At 52.4% G+C, this 18875-nt stretch overlaps 1 protein-coding gene across 1 annotated transcript in view; it reads left to right on the forward strand.

Annotated features, from left to right (window-relative positions):
* Window positions 1–18875, forward strand: part of LRP5 (LDL receptor related protein 5) — a gene marked incomplete at its 5' end in the record, with an annotated part of 134299 nt that overhangs the window by 85334 nt on the left and 30090 nt on the right. Inside the window, 6 exon segments of the mRNA NM_001135199.1 lie at window positions 940–1156; window positions 3783–4072; window positions 7877–8103; window positions 9379–9563; window positions 11636–11959; window positions 14234–14430. Coding sequence (NP_001128671.1) covers window positions 940–1156; window positions 3783–4072; window positions 7877–8103; window positions 9379–9563; window positions 11636–11959; window positions 14234–14430 — 1440 coding nt within the window.

The raw sequence follows: 18875 nt of genomic DNA on the forward strand, positions 1-18875 counted from the left end.
TGCCACTGTACTCCAGCCTGGGCAACAGAGTAAGACTCCATCTCAAATACATACATACATGCATACATACATACATACTAAATAAAGAAGCAGTGTGTCGAGAGGGGGTTGCTATGTAGAGGTGTCGGGGGTGATTGGCACCCAGCATCCGGAAGCAGGGTGGGGTAGGGTGCAGAGGTGACTGACAGCAGAGGCTACTGGAGCAGATGGGAAGCTGGTTATGGAGCCAATAAGTAAATTGATTGAGCAAATAAGTAAACGTATGGACAGTAACACAAGCCAGGCTTTGCACTTCGGGGAAGGTGCTTACAAACGCGGACTAGACAGTACCCAGACACTGTCTGGCTGAGACTGTGGGTACTGCCACACACACCTGCACAGAAATAGAGAAATAGTCACAGATGCATGTGTGTATAAAAGTGTAGTAGGGGCCGGGCGCGGTGGCTCAAGCCTGTAATCCCAGCACTTTGGGAGGCCGAGACGGGCGGATCACGAGGTCAGGAGATCGAGACCATCCTGGCTAACAGGGTGAAACCCCGTCTCTATTAAGAAATACAAAAAACTAGCCGGGCGAGGTGGCGGGCGCCTGTAGTCCCAGCTACTCGGGAGGCTGAGGCCGGAGAATGGCGTGAACCCGGGAGGCGGAGCTTGCAGTGAGCTGAGATCCGGCCACTGCACTCCAGCCTGGGCGACAGAGCGAGACTCCGTCTCAAAAAAAAAAAAAAAAAAAAAAACTAAAGAAAGCGTCATTTATCTGGCACCCCTGGGGAACCATTATACCTGGTGTTCTAAGGCACCTGGCACGGTGTGGGTGAAGTTGAGGCTCTTGGGCATTGAACCCGTCTTGTTTGGAGCAGCTCAGGCCCCAGGGAGGGTTAGGGTTGGTTCTTGTTGGCATGGCCCTGGCCCATCCAGACCTATATCTCTGCCGTCCTGCAGGTGATCAATGTCGACGGGACGAAGAGGCGGACCCTCCTGGAGGACAAGCTCCCGCACATTTTCGGGTTCACGCTGCTGGGGGATTTTATCTACTGGACTGACTGGCAGCGCCGCAGCATTGAGCGGGTGCACAAGGTCAAGGCCAGCCGGGACGTCATCATTGACCAGCTGCCCGACCTGATGGGGCTCAAAGCCGTGAATGTGGCCAAGGTCGTCGGTGAGTCCAGGGGGGCGCAAGCCGTGGCTCAGCCATGCAGACTTCCATGAGGAGGAAGTGACGAGTCCAAGCGTGGGCATAAGTGTTGAGCTGAGGTGCCCCGCCCTGGGGAAGGGCAGGACAGGAAAGGTGACAGTATCTGGGCAAGGACAGATGGGAAGGGACCAAGAATGTTGATTAGGGAGTGGTTATGGACTAGGAATGTCGGGAACAATGGTTAGAAAGTGACTAACATTTGTCCCGTGCTATGTGCCCGGCCCTGGCCGGGAGCCTTTGTGCCCAGAGTGACCCTGTCTGCGAATGTAGTTCCGTACCTTACTTACACTGGGGAGCGGGAGGCAGAGCTGTGCAACTCACAGGTGCCGGGCTCAGGACTCACTGCTGGATCTGCCTGGGCTGGGCTGTGCTTGTTGCCCCTGTGGCCAATGCACACGTACCTTTCACCTGAAAGCCAGGATCCGCAGTACGCTCCCCGAGGGGGTCGTTGTCTGGCACGATGATTTGTCTCTTCCTGAAAAGGTGAGAGAGTTACACTGGAGAGAGCAGCGTCCAGGTGCGGCAGGGGCTCTGTGTCCGGCTGGGGCCTGGGGTCCTGTGCTGCACCTGCTTGTCAGAGTCACTCAGTAAATCTTGATGAAGGATGAGAGGACAGGGGACGTGGTGCTTGCTGCTGCATTGCCTGCAGTCCTGGGTGAGATGCCTGGATTGACTCTGCTCCCCGTCGGGTGGATGTGATGTTAGCTGTGATGGTAGATCCCTGACTTTAAAATACGAGGGAGCTGGGAGTTGAGGGAGCAGGTTGGGGCAGAAAGGACAGCCCCGCAGAGGCCTGGAGCTGAGGCAGTGCGGGCGACCCCAGGAGCAGTGAGTGCTTCCATCACAGCCTTCGTCGCACCCTCCAGTCCTCATGCAGAGGATGGAATCCAGGAATTTAGTTTTCCCAGCCTCCTTTAAAAATACATTCATGCCGGGGCAGTGGCTCACATCTGAAATCCCACCACTTTGGGAGGCTGAGGCAGGCAGATCATTTGAGATCAGGAGTTTGAAACCAGCCTGACCAACATGGTGAAACCCCATCTCTACTAAAAGTACAAAAAAAAAAAAAAAAAAAAAAATTAGCCGGGTGTGGTGTCACACGCCTATAATCCCAGCTACTCGGGAGGTTGAGGCAGAAAAATTGCTTGAACCCAGGAGGTGGAGGTTGTAGTGAGCCGATATTGTACTACTGCCCTCCATCTGGGCAATAGAGCGAGACCCTGTCTCAAAAAGAAAAAGAAAAAAAAAAAAAGAACATTTATACCAGGTGCAGTGGCGCATGCCTGAAATCCTAGAACTTTGGAAGGCTGAAGCAGGAGGATCACTTGAGCCCAGGAATTTGAGAGTATCTCCCCTGGGCAACATAGAGAGACCTCATCTCTACCAGAAAAAAAAATTACATAAAATTAGCCGGGCATGGTGGCATGAGGTTGCAGTGAGCTGAGATCATGTCACTGCACTCCAGCCTGAGTGACAGAGTGAGACCCTGTCTCAAAAAAAAAAAAAAAAAAAAAAAAAAAAAAAAAAGCATTTATCCACCGTGGAAGGTGAGACTGACCTGTGAGGGATTGTTCGAAGAAAAAAAATAAACCCCAGAGATATAAGACAAAAGGGTGCCTCCATGGGGATGTAATTTAAAGCTGAGAAATTGGGTTTCTTCCCCCTCCCCTCTCATCCCATGGTTTACTAAAGGAGATGGGGAAAAAGATTCTTTTTTTGGCTTAAATATTTAACACTAAATTAAAGCCAATTTTAACAGCACTTTGGTTGATGAGTGAAATTAACAGACTGGCCAAAAATAAACAAATGCTGTCTGTTCTGTGTGAAAAAGAGGTAGCTTTTGTCCTGCTGGGTGAACGTGAGTTTTCAGGGTTGCCGGGAATGTCTGTGAATCGGAGGAAGGGCCTAGCTGGGACTCTCAGGAGCCGAGGCCCCAAGGACTCGCCCGGTCCCTGCCCCAAGGCGTTAACTGTTTTGTTCCTGGGCCGGAGCGCAGGCCAGGAGGCTGCACCACTGGGCTGGCACTCTCGCGGTGCTGCTCCCTTACTTCCTGACCACGCTCCCTTCAGCAGCCTCTCTGCACTTCAGTTTCCTCGAATGAAAAATGGGCATTGTGATGAAAATAGCTCCTACCTCCAAGGTGGATGGAGTGAGTTCAGGCAGGTGACTCTCTGGGACCAGTGCCTGGTGCCTGACAAGGTCTGGTCAGAGCCTCCACTGCTGTTACTGATACTGACCCTTGATCGTACCAGGGGAGAACTTGGTTGCCATTGCCAGGCATGTTCCCGCCACCCCCAGCTACTGTCCCTGTTTGACGTGTGGCAGGAATAAAGCTGTGCACGTTGGAGCTTTTGTCCCATCCTGGCTTTCAGGTGAAATGTGTGTGTGTGTTTGAGGGTTGAGCCTGGCCAGGGGAACGATAATCACAGCCCAGCCCAGCCATGAGGTCGAACCCAACCCGGGGGTGAGTCCTGAGCTCAGCACCCCTGAGCTGTGTGGCTCACGGTGGCATTCAGTTGGTGGCTTGGCCGCACCCCTTTCCCTGCTGGGCTGGTGGTGTTTAGATTGGAGCCTCTGTGTTCGCTTCCAGGAACCAACCCGTGTGCGGACAGGAATGGGGGGTGCAGCCACCTGTGCTTCTTCACGCCCCACGCAACCCGGTGTGGCTGCCCCATCGGCCTGGAGCTGCTGAGTGACATGAAGACCTGCATCGTGCCCGAGGCCTTCTTGGTCTTTACCAGCAGAGCCGCCATCCACAGGATCTCCCTTGAGACCAACAACAACGACGTGGCCATCCCGCTCACGGGCGTCAAGGAGGCCTCAGCCCTGGACTTTGATGTGTCCAACAACCACATCTACTGGACAGACGTCAGCCTGAAGGTAGCGTGGGCCAGACGTGCACGCAGGCAGCCTGTATGGGAAAACCTTGCCTCTGTTCCTGCCTCAAGGGCTTCAGACACTTTTCTTAAAGCACTGTCATATTTATTTATTTATTTATTTTTGAGATGGAGTCTTGCTCTGTCGCCCGGGCTGTTTGCAGTGGCCGGATCTCAGCTCACTGCAAGCTCCGCCTCCCGAGTTTACACTATTCTCCTGCCTCAGCCTCCCGTGTAGCTGGGACTACAGGCGCCCGCCACCTCGCCCGGCTAGTTTTTTGTATTTTTTAGTAGAGACGGGGTTTCACCGTGTTAGTCAGGATGGTCTCGATCTGACCTCGTGATCCGCCCATCTCGGCCTCCCAAGGTGCTGGGATTACAGGCTTGAGCCACTGCGCCCAGCCTGTCATATTTATTGTAACTCAATTCAAGCTAATCAAATATGAGCAAGCTTATTTTTTAAAAAATAGATGATTATAGTGAGCAAATCCGGTAGACACACACAAGGGCTTTTGTGAAATGCTTGTGTGAATGTGAAATGTTTGTTGTCTGTTGAGCTTGACTTCAGAGACTCCACCCGCTCCCTCGTCACTGCCTGTTTGCTTTGCAGACTCTTTCTTCATTTATAGTGCAAATATAAACATTCAGGACAAATACAGGAAGAATTTTTTTTTTTTTTTTTGAGACGGAGTCTTGCTCTGTCGCCCAGGCTGGAGTACAGTAGCATGATCTTAGCTCACTGCAACCTCCGCCTCCCAGGTTCAAGCGATTTTCCTGCCTCAGCCTCCTGAGTAACTGAGATTACAGGCACGTGCCACCATGCCCAGCTAGCTTTTTCGTATTTTTAGTGGAGACAGGATTTCACCATGTTGGCCAGGCTGGTCTTGAACTCCTGACCTCAGGTGATCTGCCCGCCTCAGCCTCCCAAAGTGCTGCGATGACAGGTGTGAGCCACTGCGCCTGGCCTAGAAAGACTTTTTGCCTCTAAAGAAGGGTTTACTAAACTGGTCCCTGGGCTGGCCTTCTGATTCTGTAAAGAAAGTTTGATTCGTGGCTGGGTGCAGTGGCTCACGCCCGTAATCCCAGCACTTTGGGAGGCCGAGGGGGGCGGATCACCTGAGGTTGGGAATTTGAGACCAGCCTGACCAACATGGAGAAACCCCATGTCTACTAAAAATACAAAAGAAATTAGCCGGGCATGGCGGTTCACGCCTGTAATCCCAGCTACTTGGGAGGCTGAGGCAGGAGACTCACTTGAACCTGGGAGGCGGGGGTTGTGGTGAGCCGAGATGGCACCATTGCACTCCAGCCTGGGCAACAAGAACAAAACTCTATCTCAAAAAAAAAAGAAAATTTGATTGGTGCACACCAAAGCGCATTTGTTTGTAGATTGTCTGTGGCAGTTTTTGTGCTGCTGAGTTGAGTTGTGGCAGATCTGTATGGGTTCTAAGGCCTAAACTATGTACCATCCGCCCCTTTACAGAAAAAGTGTGCTGACCTCTGTTCTAAAGTATTGGACAACTACAATGTTTGCTCATTTATTATTCTACTATTTGTTTTCTGGATTTTTGTTTGTTTGTTTTTGAGATAGGGTCTCCCTCTGTCACTCAGGCTGGAGTGCAGTGGTGTAATCTCAGCTTACTGCAGCCTCGACCTCCTGGGCTCTAGTGATCCTCCCACCTCAGCCCCCCAGTAGCTGGGACTACAGGCACACACCACCACACCTGGCTGATTTTTATGTTGTGGAGACAGGGTTTCCCCATGTTGCCCAGGCTGGTTTCAAACTCCTAGGCTCAAGCGCCTGCCTCAGCTTCCCAAAGTGCTGGGATTACAGGTGTGAGCCACTATGCCCGGCCTATTTTACTATTTGTATTACATATCTTTTTTTTTTTTTTTTGAGACGGAGTCTCGCTCTGTCGCCCAGGCTGGAGTGCAGTGGCCGGATCTCAGCTCACTGCAAGCTCCGCCTCCCGGGTTTACGCCATTCTCCTGCCTCAGCTTCCCGAGTAGCTGGGACCACAGGTGACCGCCACCTCGCCCGGCTAGTTTTTTGTATTTTTTTAGTAGAGATGGGGTTTCACCGTGTTAGCCAGGATGGTCTACGATCTCCTGACCTCGTGATCCGCCCGTCTCGGCCTCCCAAAGTGCTGGGATTACAGGCTTGAGCCACCGCGCCCGGCCTGTATTACATATCTTTAAAAGATTTTTTATGACTTTAAGTCACAAGCGTTCTTTGTAAAAAAAAGAAAATAAGGCCGGGCGCGGTGGCTCAAGCCTGTAATCCCAGCACTTTGGGAGGCCGAGACGGGCGGATCACGAGGTCAGGAGATCGAGACCATCCTGGCGAACACGGTGAAACCCCGTCTCTACTAAAAAATACAAAAAACTAGCCGGGCGAGGTGGCGGGCGCCTGTGGTCCCAGCTACTTGGGAGGCTGAGGCAGGAGAATGGCGTAAATCTGCGAGGCGGAGATTGCAGTGAGCCAAGATCGCGCCACTGCACTCCAGCCCGGGCAACAGAGCGAGACTCCGTCTCAAAAAAAAAAAAAAAAAGGAAATATATAAAAAAGTATAAAAAATAAAATAAAAATTGTCCATAACCTCTCCAGCCAGAGACGACCGTTGTTGACACCTCAGCATATTGCCTTCAAGTCTTTTTTCTCTAAGATAGCATTTCTCATCATCACAGACATATGCTTCACAGAATTCTGTCTCCTAATTTTTTCACTTGACGTTACAACAGGTATTTGATGACGCTATGAAAAACTCTTTGGCACAATCTTTTAAACGTATGAAATACTCCACTGCACAGATGTTCCCTTTTAGGCTTAACTGTTCTTTTATTATCTATGTGCTGGTTACAGCCAGGCACCGTGGCTCATGCCTGTAATCCCAACACTTTGGGAGGCTGAGGCAGGAGGATCACTTGAGCCCAGAAGTTTGAGACCAGCCTGGGCAACATAGTGAGACCCCATCTCTACAAAAAACTTTTTTAATAAGTCGGGCGTAGTGGTACACAGCTGTAGTCCCAGCTACCCAGGAGGCTGAGTTGGGAGGATTGCTTGAGCCCCAGGAGGTTGATGCTACAGTGACCTGAGATTACACCACTGCACTCCAAGCTGAGCGACAGAGCAAGACCTGTCTGCGTGGGGAAAACAAAAAAATATATATATAATATATATTATATATATTATATATTTATAAATATCAGATATATAATTTTAAAATATTATATAAATGTATATTTATAAATGTATATCATATATTTATAAATACACATTTATATATTATATATTATATATATGTATATAAAATTTCCCAAGTTGCTTTTTCCAAAAAAGTGTCTTGCTAAATTTCAAACGTTCATTTAAAAACTTGAATGTTGGTGATCTTGTCCAGAATGTGTTCAGTAGCTGCTCCCGGTGGCCAAGCGTCTCGGGAGATGTCTACAAAACACGCTGGTTCTGTCTGGGCGCAGTGGCTCATGCCTGTAATCCCAGCACTTTGGGGGGCTGAAGCAGGTGGATTACCTGAGGTCTGGAGTTCGAGACGAGCCTGGCCAACCTGGTGAAACCCCATCTCAACTAAAAATACAAAAAAATTAGCTGGGCGTGGTGGCGGGCACCCACCTCCCTGGGAGGCTAAGGCAGGAGAATCGCTTAAACCCAGGGGGTAGAGGTTGCAGTGAGCTGAGATCGCACCATTGCACTTCAGGCTGGGCAAGAAGAGTGAAACTCTGTCTCAAAAAAAAAAACAAAAAAGATGCTTGTTCCTAAAACGTGGCCCTTTTCCTCCTCACCTGCTGCCAGACCATCAGCCGCGCCTTCATGAATGGGAGCTCGGTGGAGCACGTGGTGGAGTTCGGCCTTGACTACCCCGAGGGCATGGCCGTTGACTGGATGGGCAAGAACCTCTACTGGGCCGACACCGGGACCAACAGGATCGAAGTGGCGCGGCTGGACGGGCAGTTCCGGCAAGTCCTTGTGTGGAGGGACTTGGACAACCCGAGGTCGCTGGCCCTGGATCCGACCAAAGGGTAAGGGTTTGCCTGTCACGTGTGTCCTCGTGTCCACCTCTCTGTATGAGACAGTGCGGGGGTGCCAACTGGGCAAGGTGGCAGGCTGCCCATGTGGCCCTCGGTGATTAGCCTTGATGTCCAGGACTGGTAGGACCCTCAGAGGTCATGGAGTTCATTCGTGGAGCAGGGGCTGAGGCTGTATCAGGCCCAGTGCTGGCTGCTTTCACCTGGGCCGTCTCACCAAAGCGTCCATGGAGCCTGCATAGGGCAGGTATCTGTGTCAGTTTTACAGATGCAGAAACAGGCTCAGAGAAACCAAGTGACTTCCCTAAGGTCACATACCCAGTTAGAGCAGAGCTGGGCCAGGAAGTGCTGTCTCAGGCTCCCAACAGGCCTCCTTGCTTTGTACTCTTTTGCCAAAACCATGATCCAGAATTGACTTTGAGGTCCCCGGACCTCAGGCTCCTCCGAAATGGCCTCTTGGAGGCTACTGAGCCACAGCTTAGGACCCACCTCGAGAAGTAAACGTGCTTGTAGCTGCTGGGCATCCTGGCGGCCATGCCTTGGGCACTGGGGTCAGACAGGCCCCAGTTGTGGGGGGCGTCTCTCTGGACTTGAGTTTTCTTTTCTGTGCAGTGGGCACAGTGACCAGCCCGTAAAGCATCTGTGATGTGTGCAGCAGCCCAGTCCCTGCCTGTCACCTGTTCTGCTAGGGAAGGAAGGAAGACTTCAGGATGGCAGGACATAGAAAGAGGTCCAGGTTTTAGAGCAAGGGCAGGTCAAAGTTAGAAAATTCTGAAATGAGGATGTGCATTTCCTCCTCTGGATCTGCTAAAAGAAGAGGGAAGGAGGGGCTGCTGGGGGAGGAACCCAGAGCCGAGTTTACATCCGGATCCTGCAAGGCCTCCCCTGCCCTGAGGTCTTGTTTTGTGATGTGCTCGTGTCCATCCTGGTTTCTGCCGTGTCCCCAACATCCGGCCAAGCTTAGGGGGATGTTCCAGCACACACTCGCCCTGTCTGTGCGCCTGTTTTTGTGTCTGTACATGGGTATTTACTCGCCTTACGAGTGAGCCACTGTGGAAATTCAGGGAGGTGGCCCAGTGACCACCCCTGGAGGGATATGTGTGTGGCAGGGGGCGAGGGTCTCGCCCTTCCCTGCTTCCTGTGCGTGGCTTTCTCCAGGACGGGGAGGACTGAGCTGAAGAGATGGGGGCAGTTGCGTCCCTCCGCCACCCGCTGTCCTGCGGTGAGAGTGGACTCACCGAGCCACCCCTTCTCCCTTGTGCCTTCCAGCTACATCTACTGGACCGAGTGGGGTGGCAAGCCGAGGATCGTGCGGGCCTTCATGGACGGGACCAACTGCATGACGCTGGTGGACAAGGTGGGCCGGGCCAACGACCTCACCATTGACTATGCTGACCAGCGCCTCTACTGGACCGACCTGGACACCAACATGATCGAGTCGTCCAACATGCTGGGTGAGGGCCGGGCCGGGGCCTGCTGGTCGTGGAGGGCGGGGCAGCTGGACGTTGGCCACCCTGCTGCACATGCCCTGTGGCCTGCAATTCCCCAACCTGCCAGGAGCTGTGGCCACACCTTCGACTGCCCAGCAGCCTCACCCTCTGCTGTGGGGGTTGTCCCTGTCCACCCCTGGGTGCCGTTGCTGCAGTTGTGTTGGGAGAGGCTCTGGTGACAGCTGTTTCCTGTGCACCTGCTGAGCACCAGGTCCCAGCTAATCCCTGTGCCAGGACTCTAACGCACGTGGTGGAGGTTTTCATTGCTGGGGAAGCTGAGGCCTGAGGAAGCCACATGACTTGCCTTAGGTCACAGAGCTGGTGAGTTCAGGATCCCCCCGAGACACCAGGGCCGGCACTCAATCCCCACCCAGCCCTGAGCCCCACCGCGTGTGCGGATTGTGCTGGAAGTGTCCTGGGACCCAGGGGCTGGTGCTCTCATCTCCTTTCTCCAGATCATGAGAATGAAGCTTAGGGAAGTTTGAAAAAAAAAAACCTGTCCCAAGTCACACAGCGGCAGGAGCAGGATTTGAACCCAGAGCAGGGGACTGCACACTCTGTTCTGCTAGAGTAGTTATGTTAGCTGTCCTGGGTGATATGGCAGGTGACAGGAGCCACCATGCTCAACAAAGGGACCCCCATCCCCCCTGCCAAGTCGGGAGAGTGGAAGGTCAGGGGCAGATGCTCTGAAGGGCCAGGTGCAGTGGCTCATACCTGTAATCCCAGCACTTTGTGAGGCCAAGGCGGGCAGATGGTTTAAGCCCAGGAGTTCAAGACTAGCCTGGGTAACGTAGTGAGACCCCATCTCTACAAAAAATTTTTTAAAAACTTAGCTGGGCATGGTGGTTCATGCCTGTAGTCCTAGCTACTTGGGAGGTCAGATGGGAAGATTGCTTGAGCCCAGGAGGTTGAGGCTGTGGTGAGCTATGATTGTGCCACTGCACTCCAGCCTGGGCAATAGAGTGAGACCCTGTCTCAAAAAAAGAAAAAAAGGAAGAAAATAAAAAAACTCTGAGGGCTCAGGTCCAAGCCCCCAGGCAGCCCTTGGCTTGAGGGCAGACAAGGGAGGAGGGGGTCACCTGGGCATCCCTGACTTTTGGCCCCTGGCAGAGGGACCTTTGGTGACCTTGACCATAGCAGAACCTCTGAGCACATCAGCCATGTCGAACCGCTCAGGAATGGCAGCAAGAATTTGGCTTCTGACCACCACTGCTACTCACCATCTGCGGTGGGCGTGTCGTGCCCATTTTACAGATGAGGAGGCTGGGGCATCGGCCAGCTGCATGCCTTGTCCCACGTACTGCATAGGCAGAGCTGGCACTTGAACCCCGTGTCCCGGTTGCTGCTGGGGGTGGGCTGCACCCTGGCTTGTGATGCCAGTACCTAGGTTTGCACGTGACTTCGTGACCGTCACCAGCTCTGCAGGGAATCCCATGACCCAGCTCATCCAGGCCGCATGCAAACCTGTTGCCAGGCGAGAAACTGGTCACAGCACAGCTGTGGTTGCCTGAAATGATTAAGCTCATTAATCACCCCAGAGTGAGGACAGACTCAGATGAAAACCAGCAAAAGCCCCTGGAAATTCATGTGACCCTGCCAGTGAGGGTGGCCATGTGCATTGCAGCCTGGCCGTCATTCTGCTGTACGTACAGTGTTTTGGACTTAAACGCTCCGGATGTTTACTGAGTGCTTGAATAATAACATGGAAGGCCCGGGCTTGTTGCTGCGGGAGTGAAGGATGCATAGCCAGGCCTGACATGGTGAACACAGGAACATAGAGCCTCATTGCCTGCCTGGGTAGTAATCCCGGCCCTGCCGCTTAGTAACTGTGTGACTGTAGCCAGGTCACTTAATTTTAGTAGATCCTGCCTGCTCTTCAGTGGATCTTGCCAGTTTTCCAAGGTGGCCAAACACTTTAAGGCACTCACGTGGTCGCTAGGCTGCAGGGTTGAACTCCGGCTTGTCCCTCAGGGCGCCCTGTGCTCTGTGGCCTGGCTGTGCTGTTGCTGACACCGTGCCCGTGTGTGTCCATGCAGGTCAGGAGCGGGTTGTGATTGCCGACGACCTCCCGCACCCGTTCGGTCTGACGCAGTACAGCGATTATATCTACTGGACGGACTGGAATCTGCACAGCATCGAGCGGGCTGACAAGACCAGCGGCCGGAACCGCACCCTCATCCAGGGCCACCTGGACTTCGTGATGGACATCCTGGTGTTCCACTCCTCCCGCCAGGATGGCCTCAACGACTGCATGCACAACAACGGGCAGTGCGGGCAGCTGTGCCTTGCCATCCCCGGCGGCCACCGCTGCGGCTGTGCCTCACACCACACCCTGGACCCCAGCAGCCGCAACTGCAGCCGTAAGTGCCTCGCGGTCCCCTGCACCTCACTCCCTCGTTAGATCAGACTGGTTCTGGGAGCTGACGCTGAAAGAAGTTTCTCATCTGGGGTTCCTGGGTGTACATAGATGGTTGGGTAGGTTGTGCACTGCACAAGCTGCATGATGCTACCTGAAGGTCCAGGTCCAGGCTGGGTGGACTTGTTGCTTCATCAGGACACAGGTAAATGGCCAAAACCCCTCAGCTGGCAGGTCTCGGAAAGGATCTTTGGGTGTGAAAGCCAGTCACGGGGGAAGGGCGCTCGCTCATACTGCCAGCAGGATGCTGAGTGCTTTCCACAGCGCTCATTTACTCCTCAAGCTTGGAGGGTGGGGAGTAGCATGGTCCCATCTCACATACAAGGAACCTGACGCACAGAGAGGTGTGGCAACCCACCCAAGGCCATACGACCGGAGCGGGTTGAGCCAGGGTTGACTGTGGCAGGCTGGCTCAAGAGTCCCTGCTCCTGAACCCTTGCCAGGCAGCCTGGCATCAGTTCGGGGAATTTTTGCCCTGACCCTCGGAAGCAGGTGAGCCTCTTTGTTCTCATGTCAGTGATGAGAAGAGTGACTTTCCTATGGCCCCTCTGGAGGACATGTGCTTCCTGTTGGCAGGCTCTTCCCCCATGACATCAGCAGTGAGCTGGTTATGATTCCCGACGCAGAACTTGATCGTTTATAAAGCTCTTTGTCATCCAGGCCCCGTTGGAGTCTCATGTAGACCTGGGCACCGGCAGGGCTGGTCTTGCCTGTCCCAGCTGCATGGATGGGGAACTTGAGGCTTGCAAAGGTTAAGGGGCTGTTCGAGGCCCAGGCTGGCAGGAGATGGGCCTGGGCCAGAGTCTGGGACTTCCCATGCCTGGACTGTCTTTAGTGCTGTTGCTCACCATGCCTCCCTGGGGCCATGATCTTGGAGAGTCAAACGGAGGTGCAGGTAACCCATGGCAAGGAGGGGTTGCCATGACTCAGAGTCCCCATCCTGTGCCCGGCAGACCTGGTGCAGTGACTTGGATTTCAGACCAGCCACCATAGCCCGAAGTGCCACAGCTTCTGAACCCAGGCAGGACTCAGGCCAGGACTCTGTTTGCTGCTGAGAGGGAGAGGCCGCTGGATGTCCTGGTCCTGCTAGAGAGCTGGTTCTTCCGGTCCTGCTGCCAGTGCACTGAGAGGAGGCCCAGCTTGATTCCGGGGCTGCCCTGTGGTGGCACGTGCTGCTCACTGACACCCTCGAGGAGAGTCTCCTCCTGGGCTTGTCGTTGACTGTGCCCGGTTTTCTGCAGTTCACTGGTGTACACATAGGCACATAGCAAACTGCACACACAGTCATGGGTACGAGTTTCACTACCATTCCACCACCAATGTTCACACCATTACCTGCCTTCTGTCTTAAGTTTTCATCATTTAAAAATAAATTTATTGGGCTGGGCACGGTGGCTTACGGCTGTAATCCTAGCACTTTGGGAAGCTGAGGTGGGCGGATCACCCGAGGTCAGGAGTTCAAGACCAGCCTGGCCAATATGGTGAAACCTCATCTCTACTAAAAATAAAAAATTAGCCAGGCATGGTGGGGCACACCTGTAATCCCAGCTACTCGGGAGGCTGAGACAGGAGAATTGCTTGAACTTGGGAAGGAGAAGTTTCAGGTGAGCCGAGTTTGTGCCACTGCACTCTAGCCTGGACAACAAGAGCGAAACTCTGTCTCAAATAAATAAATGCAGGGCACAGTGGCTCACACCTGTAATCCCAGCACTTTGGAGGCCGAGGCGGGCGGATCATGCGGTCAGGAGATCAAGACCATCCTGGCTAACACAGTGAAACCCCGTCTGTACTAAAAATGCAAAAAATTAACTGGGTGTGGTGGCGGGCCCCTGTAGTCCTGGCTACTTGGGAGGTTGAGGCAGAAGAATGGCGTGAACCCGGGAGGTGGAGCTTGCAGTGAGCCAAGATCGTCTAGCCTGGGCAACAGTGCGAGACTCCGTCTCAAAATAAATAAATAAATAAATAAATAAATAAATAAATAATCTATTTCAAAAATAACACTTGTACTTTGAAACAGCAGAGACACATATGACATGGAGAATGAAATTCCCCATAGCGCACCCCCGAGAAACAGCCCTGGTCCCCCCATCTTTCCCGTGGACCTCCAGTGGGGTGGATGCTGAGCCACCTGTTGTAGTCAAGTGGTGTGCTGTCCCGCCCGCCAGCTCCTCTTTGGCTTCCAGACACCCACCTGCAGCCCTATCTTTGCCTCCTCTAGCGCCCACTACCTTCTTGCTGTTCAGCCAGAAATCTGCCATCAGTCGGATGATCCCGGACGACCAGCACAGCCCGGATCTCATTCTGCCCCTGCATGGGCTGAGGAACGTCAAAGCCATCGACTATGACCCACTGGACAAGTTCATCTACTGGGTGGACGGGCGCCAGAACATCAAGCGAGCCAAGGACGATGGGACCCAGGCAGGTGCCCCGTTGGAAGGGTGCGGGGTGCTTCCCAAGGTGCGCCTCTTGCTGGTTTCCAGGCTGCTGCCCTTGTCCTTAGCAGAGGCAGGAAACAGAACTTGGTTCTGGGTGAACGATGACTTGGGCTTCGATTACATACTCACGGGGTATAACCCTGAGCTGCGTGGAACCCCGAGACTGTGATTATCTGTAGAAACTGGGTTTCTTGGTAGTTTAAGTAGTCATGGTGGGGTCAAACCCCACAGGACTTTTTTCTTTCTCAGAAAGAAAAGTGGTCTTGTGTCATGCAGGGGTAGTTGGTACTGGTTAATCTAGGTTTATCCTTTATTTTGTAGGAATTGTACAGTCATTTCTGCTACAATGCAGTATATGTGCTTCTAAAAGTCACCACACTGCAAAATCGCACAGTAAAAATGACACGAATCATAGGAAAAAGGGGACCAGGGCACAACCCCCAAAATCTCCGTCAGTGACATGTAAGAGAAGAGAGGAACCTGGGAAATAGCAGAGCGCCTTTTGCACATTAAATGGTTAGATATATCCCACAATACTGTGCATTCATAAACGTTAACACTGCAATAAATACGGCACTTTACCTTGGGAAGATCTGGAGTTGGCTCATGAGTGTGGAAGGGTGCAGTGCGTGAGTTTTCGTGAAGCGCTGGAAGGAGGATTGTGGGAAATCAGATGGAACGTTCTCATCCCAGGTGTGGAGAGGAGTGGGTCATGGCCCCGGCGGTGAGCCCAGGGAGGTCAGAGACAGGTGTGTGTGTGGGTGTGACCCTGCGCAGTTCCCTGCCGGCTGTGGTTTTCTGCATTCGCTTAATGTGTCTCATGGAGGAAATTGTGCATGAGCAAATGTGAAACCGTGCTGTGCTCAAATTGTCCTAATATATCACTGCGTTGGAACAGAGTTGCTTTTTTTTTTTTTTTTGAAATGGAGTCTCACTCTGTCACCCAGCCTGGAGTGCAGTGGCGTGATCTCGGCTTGCTGCAACCTCTGCCTACTACGTTCAAGCGATTCTCCTGCCTTAGCTTCCTGAATAACTGGGATTACAGGCGTGAGCCACTGCGTCCCGGCCAGGTTTGCATTTTTAAAACAAGTGCTAGGCTGGGTGTGGTGGCTCACGCCTGTAATCCCAGCACTTTGGGAGGCTGAGGTAGGCGGATCACCTGAGGTCAGGAGTTCAAGACCAGCCTGGCCAACATGATGAAACCCCATCTCTACTGAAAATACAAAAATTAGCTGGGCATGGTGGCGGGTGCCTGTAATCCCAGGTACTCAGGAGGCTGAGGCAGGAGAATCACTTGAACCCAGGAGGCAGAGGTTGCAGTGAGCCGAGATCGCACCATTGCACTCCAGCCTGGGTGACAAAAGCAAAACTCTGTCTCAAAAAATAAAAAATAAAAAAACAATTGCTGTAGCAGAAGCAACCACTTTGCGGTGTCAGGCTTGTGTGACCTGTTCCAGGAATGATGTGCTCACGGCGGCCTCAGGCCCACCTGGAGTCTGCAGCATGGGGCACAACAGGTTCATTAGCGTAGAATTCCAGGACAGGCCTGGCTCCTAAGCAGCCTTCTTTTATAAAAACTACAGAGCCCGCATGTAATCCCAGCACTTTGGGAGGCTGAGGCAGGTGGATCATGAGGTCAGGAGCTCAAGACCAGCCTGGCCAACATGGTGAAATCCTGTCTCTACTAAATATACAAAAATTAGCTGGGTGTGGTGGCGAGCACCTGTAGTCCCAGCTACTCAGGAGGCTGAGGCAGGAGAATTGCTGAACCTGGAAGGCAGAGGTTGCAGTGAGCTGAGACCACGCCATTGCACTCCAGCCTGGGCAACAGAGCGAGACTCCATCTCAAAACAAAACAAAACAAAACAAAAAACTACAGAGCCACACGGCCTCTTTCTCCACCGAGCATCGGTGTGGGAGCTTGTGTTATTGTGATGAAATCTTGGTACTTTCTTGAGGCAGAGAGAGGCTGAGCGTCTGGAAAGACTTTCAGATGGGTCGCCATGTCCGCCGTCGGTTCCGCTGTCGTGCCCCCCATCTGAAGGCTGGTGCTGTCCAGACAGGCTGGACGCCCCTTTCCACCAGATCCTTCCTCCCGCAGCAGTTTCTAGTTGAGTTGTACTGTGAGGTCTGTGTCCTTGGTTGATGGCAAAAGTCAGCCGAATTGAAATTCAGAGCCATGCCCGGCTCTCTGGAGCTTCTCTCCTGGGCAGCTGTGATCATTGCCTCTGTTGTGGCGCAGATGGTGGAAATGGATTCCTTTCATCTTGCTTGCTACAGGTGACTGTCACGTGGAGTCCTTTGGAGAAAGGGACGTGTTAATTGATGGATGTGTGGCTCCCATGCTGAGAAAGCTCCTGGGCGTACATTGCCTTAGTGTCTCATTGGAGCTGCGTTCTTTTCTGGTGTCTGGTAGGCAGAGGTGATGAAGACTTGGAAGAAAACCCAGAAGGTTTTCCACTTAATTTGGAGAATGTGCTTTTCCCCTCTCGTGTCTGTCGCTAAGGTGCAGCCTCCTGCAGCCGCCGCACTCTGTGGACGCTGGCTTTGATTCTTTACCAGGGGTCCCCCTGCTCCTCCAAAAGATGGTGTCTAAATTATCATCCAGTTGGCCGAGGTTTTTGTTTTCTATTGTTTTTATTTTTTATTGTGGTAAATATACATAACATAAAATTTACCATTTTAATTATTTTGTTCTTGTTTTTGAGACAGGGTCTCACCCCAGTGCCCGGGCTGGAGTGCAGTGGTACGATCATGGCTCATTGCAGCCTCAGCCTCCTGGCTCCAGTGATCCTCTCACCTCAGCCTCTCTAGTAGCTGGAACTACAGGCATACACTACCACATCTGGCTGATTTTTTTAATTGTAGAGACCCACTATGTTGCCCAGGCTGGTCTCAACTCCTGGACTCAAGCCATCCGCCCACCTCACCCTCCCAAAGTGCTGGGATTACAGGCATGAGCCACAACACCCAGCCATTTTAATTTCCTCTCTCTCTCTCTCTCTCCTTTCTGTCTCTTTCTTTCTTTCTGTCTTTCTTTCTTTTTTGAGATGGAGTCTCGCTCTGTCACCCAGGCTGGAGTGGAATGCCGTGGTATCGACTCACTGCAACCTCCGCCTCCCAGGTTTAAGCGATTCTCCTGCCTCAGCCTCCTGAGTAGCTGGGACTACAGGGGTCCATCACCATGCCCAGCTAATTTTTGTATTTTTTAGCAGAGATGGGGTTTCACCATGTTGGCCAGGCTGGTCTCGAACTTCTAACCTGGTTATCCGCCCGCCTCAGCCTCCCAAAGTGCTGAGATTAGAGGTGTGAGCCACTGTGACCGGCCTTGTTTTGAGACAAGGTCTTGCCCTGTCGCCCAGACTGGAGTGCAGTGTTGGGCTCTTGGCTCGCTGCAGCCTTCACCTCCCAGGCTCAAGTTGTGCACCTCCATACCTGGCTAATGGTATTTTATGTAGAGACAGATTTCACCGTGTTGCCCAGGCTGGCCTCGAACTGGACTCAAGCAGCCCGTCCACCTCAGCCTCCCAAAGTACTGAGATAACAGGCGTGAGCCCATTTTACCTATTCTGCAGTGGACAGTTCAGTGGCATTCAGTCAGTTCACATGGTAACCACCACCGCCATTCATCTCCAGACTACTTCACCTTCTCGGACCGAAACTGTGCATTAAACACACTCCTCATCTCGCTCTCACAGCCACCATTCTACTTTCTGTCTCTCTCTGCCTTCTCTAGGTACCACATGTAAGTGGAATTATACCAATATTTGCCCTTCTGTAACTAGCTTTTTTCACGTGGCATGGTGTCCTCAAGGTTCATCTGTGTTGTAGCCTGTGTCAGAATTTCCTGCCTTGAATTAAGCCTGAGTAATAACCCATCATAAGGGCTGGGTGTGGTGGCTCACGCCCTCTAATCCCAGCACTTTGGAAGTCTCAGATGGGCAGATCACTTGAGGTCAGGAGTTTGAGACCAGCCTGGCCAACATAGTGAAACACTGGCTCTACTAAAAGTACAAAATTAGCCGGGTGTGGTGGTGCGTACCTGTAATCCCAGTTACTCAGGAGGCTGAGGCAGGAGAATTGCTTGCACCCGGGAGGCAGAGGTTGCAGTGAACCAAGATTGTGCCTCTGCAGTCCAGCCTGGGCAACACAGTGAGACCCCGTCTCAAAAAAAAAAAAAAAAAAAATCATGGTATGGATGTACGGACCACATGTTGTTATTTATCCATCCACGGGTGCCAGGTCGCTTCCTCCTCTGGTTGTCGTGAATAAGCCGCTCTGAACATTTCCTTCCGTGGTGAAAGTTTTCTTCTAGTGAGGAAAAGGCGTGTTGCCTGTGGTGTTGCATAGGATTCTGGTAAGAAAGTTTGCAGTAATTGTAAGTATTTGTACTTAACATTAAAAAGAAAGCTCAGGCCGGGCGCG

Source organism: Papio anubis, chromosome 12 (genome assembly GCF_008728515.1).
Source record: "Papio anubis isolate 15944 chromosome 12, Panubis1.0, whole genome shotgun sequence".
Lineage (NCBI taxonomy): Eukaryota > Metazoa > Chordata > Mammalia > Primates > Cercopithecidae > Papio > Papio anubis.